Source organism: Sinocyclocheilus anshuiensis, unplaced genomic scaffold, assembly GCF_001515605.1.
Source record: "Sinocyclocheilus anshuiensis isolate Anshui unplaced genomic scaffold, SAMN03320099.WGS_v1.1 scaffold2161, whole genome shotgun sequence".
NCBI classification, from domain to species: Eukaryota; Metazoa; Chordata; class Actinopteri; order Cypriniformes; family Cyprinidae; genus Sinocyclocheilus; species Sinocyclocheilus anshuiensis.
The window spans coordinates 387,193-393,481 of record NW_015551119.1 but is presented as its reverse complement, the minus strand read 5'-3'; the positions used below and the strand labels follow the sequence as shown (position 1 = coordinate 393,481).

The window sequence follows — 6,289 nt, the reverse complement described above, 5'->3', positions numbered from 1 at the left end:
GATCATGTGACACTGAAGACTGGAGTAATGATGCTGAAAATTCAGCTTTGAATCACAGGAATAAATTACATTTCAAAATATTCAAATATAAAATAGTTATTTTAAATTATAACAATATTTCAAAATATTACTGTTTTTACTGTATTTTCAATCAAACAAATGCAGCCATGGTGAACATAAGAGATCTTTCAAAAGTACATATATATATATATATATATATATATATATCGTTCTGGTTCTCAAATTTGATTGGTTGAGAACCGTGAGATATTGTACTGGTATCACTACAGGAACGCCCTTTCACAATTTTGTATCACTCCGCTTGTTCTAGCCGGGTCTATGTTTTTTTTTTTATTATTCACTGAGCTAATCGTAGAGTACATTAGTTAATATAAGAAGAAACGTCTAGCTTCGTGGTCTCTCTCTCTCATTTGGATGCACGTCTTGCCGCATTGTTTCTCTCTTATAACCTCATTATTTCTCACTAATAACCTAACTGAAGCAGCACATGCCCTTGATACAAATTCTAAAAGTGACGTATGTTTAACTGTCAACTTGAGCTTTGAATCCGTGGCGGAAGGAAGTAGTTCCGCACAAAAGAGGGTTTTATTAGGCACTCCGTTGTTTCTTTTTTTATTACACACGTTCCGTCGAACTGTTGTATAAACGCAATATCACTCTCGTATTCGAGTGATATTGCTCATATATATATATATATATAATCTTTTAAATGGTAGTGTATATTTAAACCATCAGGAATGACTGGAAATGTGATGGAAATTTGTTGGATTAAAAAGAAAAAAAAAAAAAAGGGTGTGTAGTTAATGTTGGAAAAACAACAACCAATCATGACTCTGAAACTGTTACACCCAGGTGCAAAGTGAAAAGTGGCACAATAAAAAAACCTGCGTGGAAAACAGACCAGAGGCGAGCTAAAAGCGGGGCTGCGTGCAGTTAACTTGTATACTTGCAAATGGAGTAGCTCGAATCCATAAATGTGTTTCCATCTCATTACACTTAGACACAGAGATGCCCGTTTTATTCCTCCCTCAGGAAAGAAATGCAGCTTCAGCAGAGGCTCGGAGTCTGATCTGTACGCTACCCTTGTTTGGGGAGTTACAGCACCAGACACTCAAACATCTGCTAACCGAAGAAACCAGATAGGGAAGTGCGTCCCGTACCAGCTGTGGAGTATGACAGTAGCCTCAGAGGCTTTCAAAACTGCATTACTCTGGCTTGCACAAGGAGGCTACTGATTTATTATACTTTTGGGAACAGAAGAGAGGGTTTATCGTGTTACACCATTGGTGATATTAATTTGATGCACTGTAACATGATATAGTGCATTGAATTATGGGATGCTAAGAAATTATAGATATTACAGGATGACTGATAAAGGATTTTGCAAATACTGATAACCAAACTGAGAAAAGAAATTGAAATGAGTCTGTCAGTTACTGAAATACACACACACACACACACACACACACACACACACACAAACTAAATGATTTTGGGTGCATGTGTTGGGGGAAAAATCAGCAAGGGTGCATTTAATGTAATATATTATAAAATGTAATTTATTCCTGTGATGCAAAGCTGAATTTTCAGCATCATTACTCCAGTCTTCAGTGTCACATGATCCTTCAGAAATCATTCTAATATGCTGATTTGCTGCTCAATTATTAATATTGATAATTTTGTGAAAACAGTGATACTTTTTTCAGGACTCTGATGAACAAATATTTACTGTCACTTTTTAAATAAATTTAATGCATCCTTGCGGAATACAAGTATGCATTTATGTATGTATGTATTTATTAAATAAATAAATAAATAATTTTATGACCCAAACTTTTAAATGGTACTGTAAATGTATCATGATTTTCACAAAAATATGAAGCCATTTTTTAACATGAATAATAATAAGAAATGTTTCTTGTTCAGCAAATAAGCATATTAGAATGATTTATGTATGTTTTTTTCTTATTTTAAAATGGAATTATTTTAAAATTAGTTATTTTAAATTATATAACTATTTCACAGTATTACTATTTTTACTGTATTTTGATCAAATAAATGCAGCCTTGGTGAACATATAAGATATTTAATGACAACAGGTTCTGATGAAGTTATTTTAGTTTTTATCTGCACCAATTAATCGGCAAAAACATCTAATTTCTACACGTTGTTAACTCTAAATATTTCGGAGAGATGACGCAATGCAATCCCTACTGTGAATTGTTCTCCTGTGGTCAGCAGGACTATTATTTCCAAAATTAAAAGAGGACAAATGTCAGTTTATCCTAATAAATGTTCAGTCTGGATTTATTTTATCGCTATCCAAGATGTTTTGGCATCTTATAGTAATTGGGAGCTTACGAGGTGACCCCCTGTCTCTTTCCAGACACCAGCTTGCTGGCAGTGTGCCTGCACTCAAATTGGCAGCTAATTTTGGTTTGTCCCATCATTCCTATAGGGACTAAAGTAACCTGACAGGCTGTTTGTCTACAGGCACACAAAGCGTGTCTTAAGTCGGTCCTCTCATTGGCTGGCGTGACCGGCGCTCTGCAATTTTCTCTCTCTCTAGTTTTGAGAATTGCCATCAGGCCTTGAAGTCTTTGCAGTTAGTAATTAGCAGAAAGCAGTGATTGCATCCTTCCCCTACACCCTTCCTCACCTGCTCTGTCTGCCAGCCTCAACTAGTATCATCTTCTTAGTCACTCTGAGCTGAATTTGACTAATTTTTCTTGCTGTTTGACAGTGACAATGATGAGAAGCCGCTGAAGAGCAGCCAGCAATTGTTCACAGACATCAAAGAGGATGATAGCAGTGAGGACAGCTCTACGATGTCAGAGGACGATGGCTCTGAGTTCGACGAAGATGGGTCATTTATCGGCGAGTACTCGGGGTTCAAGCGCAGGGTGTCCACAGAGGTGAACGGACACCCCCCGTGACCTCTTAATGCTGGTTCAATCTTAGGAACTTTTAAACAATTTTACAGGAAACCGAAAAGCTTGTTTGTATGATGTGCCATGAATTTGCCTAAGTTTTTTAGGAGTTTGCTTTTGCGTGAATGGCCACTTCTTTACAGTATTAATATGAAGGGTGATGACAGGTTATAGTTCTGGCCAACATGAAAATTATGCCATCATTTACTCATCGCTCTGGTGTTTCAAACCGGTATGACTGACTTTTTGAGACATTTAGCAGAATGTTCACGCTGCTCTTTCCTTACAATAAAAATAAATGGTGACCAAGAACTGCAAAGCTCCAAAAAAGGACAAAAACATGTCTATACCCTTGTAAAAAAGAAGTACACTTCAACAAATAAAAAAAAATGTAATTATGGAAATACAATACTTTAAAATAATATACTTAAGTGCAACTGACTGCAATGTTTTGTAGTGGCCACTATTTGAATGTTATTTGCAGTTAGTTTAGTAGTTAAATTTCTATTAAATCCATTTGAATTTAAGAGTATTTCTTGACCCACTTAAGTAGGACTTAAGTACATCTTTATATGTAACTTCATAATTCTCTTTTCTTTGAAATATGGTTAAAGTGTACTGTTGAATATATTTACGAGCATCTATGGTAAACTAAAATATACTTTAATGTTATTTCTATTGAAACTTGTTTGTCATGTATTTCAATATATTTGTAATTACACATTTGTAATGTTAAAGTTGCAGTTAAGTACAGTTAATGTAATTTCAACAAACACACTACAGTTAAAATTATAATCTAGTACTTTACATGTGCTTCAGTATGTTAGTCAACACATCAAAATCTGCATTTCTTTAAAGTACGTTAAAAGCACAAAAAGTTATTAAAACAGTGGTTTTAAATGTACTTTAAAGTAAAACTTTTAATTTGACATTATTACAAAGTGCACTTTTTAAAAAAGTCATGAAAGTGTATTCTCTTTAAGTACACTTAAGTAGCCTTTTATGTTATTATTATCTACAAGTAGATTTTGGTAACACTTTATTTTAAGGTGTCCTTGTTAAACATGTTACATGTACTTACTATTATAATAACAATTAATTATGCATAATTACATGCAAGTAACCCTAATCCTAACCCTATAGTAAGTACATGTATTAATTAATATTACTCAGCACTTAAATGTATAATTACACTGTAACAGGGACACCTTAAAATAAAGTGTAACCTAGATTTTAACATATTTTTAAGATATTAAGTACACTACAAGTACACATTTAATACAATTAAGCACACTTCTTTTTCACAGGGGTATTCTTTTACAGTCTTCTCAAACCATACAATATGACATTTAAGTCATTACTCACTGATAATCTGCTGCAACTCTCAAATATCATTCACATTTGCACATATTCAAATATGGCACATCAAGACATATCACGGCAAGTTTTATATCAATGATGGGATAAAAAATAAGTCATACAGGTTTACATGACGGTGAGTAAATGAAGACAGAATATACATTGTTGGATGAGCAAATAGTTCAGCTCATTTTTGGTTTTATGAAACAATATTTGCCCAACAACAAAAACAATCGGGTTTGTGCACCTTAGAATGAATGTGGATTGCATGGTTGCGGTTGGATTAGGTAACATTTTCACTATTCCTGCTGAAGAAAGCACAATTTTCGGTTACATGTTCGCTTGTGTGGGCAATCACGTAACCTCTCTGCATGCCTCTCAGCATGATACTGACACAATGAAACAAAACAATTATGTTCTGACTCTTCAATATATCTACAAAAACATATTTCTGTTTAACCACATATTTGATTAAAACTGACGTCAGCGCTGCCATGGGAAAGAAATCGACGAGAAAGTTCAACATTGAATGGGTACTTGCTACTTGCACTAATATGCAAAAATACATTTTAGCGCATGTAAGCTACCACCATAAGGGGGATTATGTTATCAATAATGTACAAAGATTGTCTTATTATCTTCTTGAAATGACTCAAATATGATCAAGTCCTTCAATATACTTTTGGTGTCTTGAGCAAATCTTTTACATTTTCTAATCCTGTTTTTCCTCCAAAATTAGATTAAAAAAAACACTTCTTCTTGTGTGTAACATCAAAATCCATGTTCCTAATAATATATTATGTCCGGGCCGCAATCCAACGTAATGTCGATCCAACTTGAAATCCCGCAAACATATTTATTATTACTGAGAGAGAAAAAAAACCCTCTGCTGATAAATGAGATGTGATTTTTTTGTAAGATTTTCTTTTCTATTTTAGAAACATTTAGTTGAGAGATTCCAGAGACTGTCTTATTTTGAAAATGCTCTTCTGATCTTGCACTGTGCATATATGTAGATATTTTTTTTTGTAAGTTTTTCTTTTTGCATTTTTATTTTGTGCATTTCATTCTGCCTGAAATATTGCCTAAACTAAAGACTCAGGAGGTTTTATTATAGAATATTCTGTGCAAAATGTTCATACTTTTATCTTTAGACCTGAAAAATGTTTACTCCCACATTTGCTGTGCTTTGCTATATTTGTCATGCAAAATACAATGAAATGTTGACTATCAAGATATTTTGTTACACTGAACCTAAATGACTTCAGTGTTCGCCACAGACACATAGGACAATAAAAAAAAAACTTTTAAACAGTTCATAGAAACTTTTTTTCTGTTCATAAAACATTTTAGTTCTATATAACCATCTTATATTTAGATTTTTATCTTAGACATCAGATTTTTTTCATTATTATTATTAGTATTAGCAGTTTCTGATTCCAGCACAACTAGGAAAAATGCATCAGAAAATGAGATAAACTGTGTAAAGGAGTTGTAAAGGAGTCAAAAAAGTATTAAGCTTACACACGCTCTTGTGGAGAGTGCCTTGTGACCTTTGACCTTGTACCCTGTGTGTCTCCACAATACAGCGGCGCACCAATTAAAAGACACAGTGGTTTTGAGGGCACAACCTTTGCAATTAAAGCCAGTGTTAAAGCACATCCTGATAAGCCTGAACACGTCCCACATGACTGGAAAGAACCAGAACATGTACAAGAGGGTCACCAGATCAAGATCACTATATATAAAACACACTGGCCAAGACTCAGTGAAGTAGACAATAAATTGTCTTGATGATTGTGTGGACGTTCAACATTCTTTTGCATACACTGATATACATATTGGTATACTGTAATATTGTATAGATCAGAAGTAAAAAAAAAAAAAAGAAAATATAAATAAAACAAAACGAATTATTTCAACCAAAGCTATACTATATATGAAAAAGTTTCATTGAATCTCTCTTAAAAATATATTTT

General features: G+C 33.6%; 1 protein-coding gene across 6 annotated transcripts in view; it reads left to right on the top strand.

Annotated features, from left to right (window-relative positions):
• Positions 1–3,524, top strand: part of LOC107663069 (neural cell adhesion molecule L1-like protein) — a 61,447-nt gene extending 57,923 nt beyond the window's left edge. For 3 of the 6 annotated variants that reach the window (XM_016453222.1, XM_016453221.1, XM_016453220.1), the window contains one exon: positions 2,765–3,522. In XM_016453222.1, coding sequence (XP_016308708.1) covers positions 2,765–2,957 — 193 coding nt within the window. In that variant the 3' untranslated portion in view covers positions 2,958–3,522. Of the gene's footprint in view, positions 1–2,764 lie in introns of all 6 variants that reach the window. The other 3 variants (XM_016453219.1, XM_016453218.1, XR_001631284.1) reach the window with 2 other exon arrangements.
• The last annotated feature ends 2,765 nt before the right edge of the window (positions 3,525–6,289 follow it).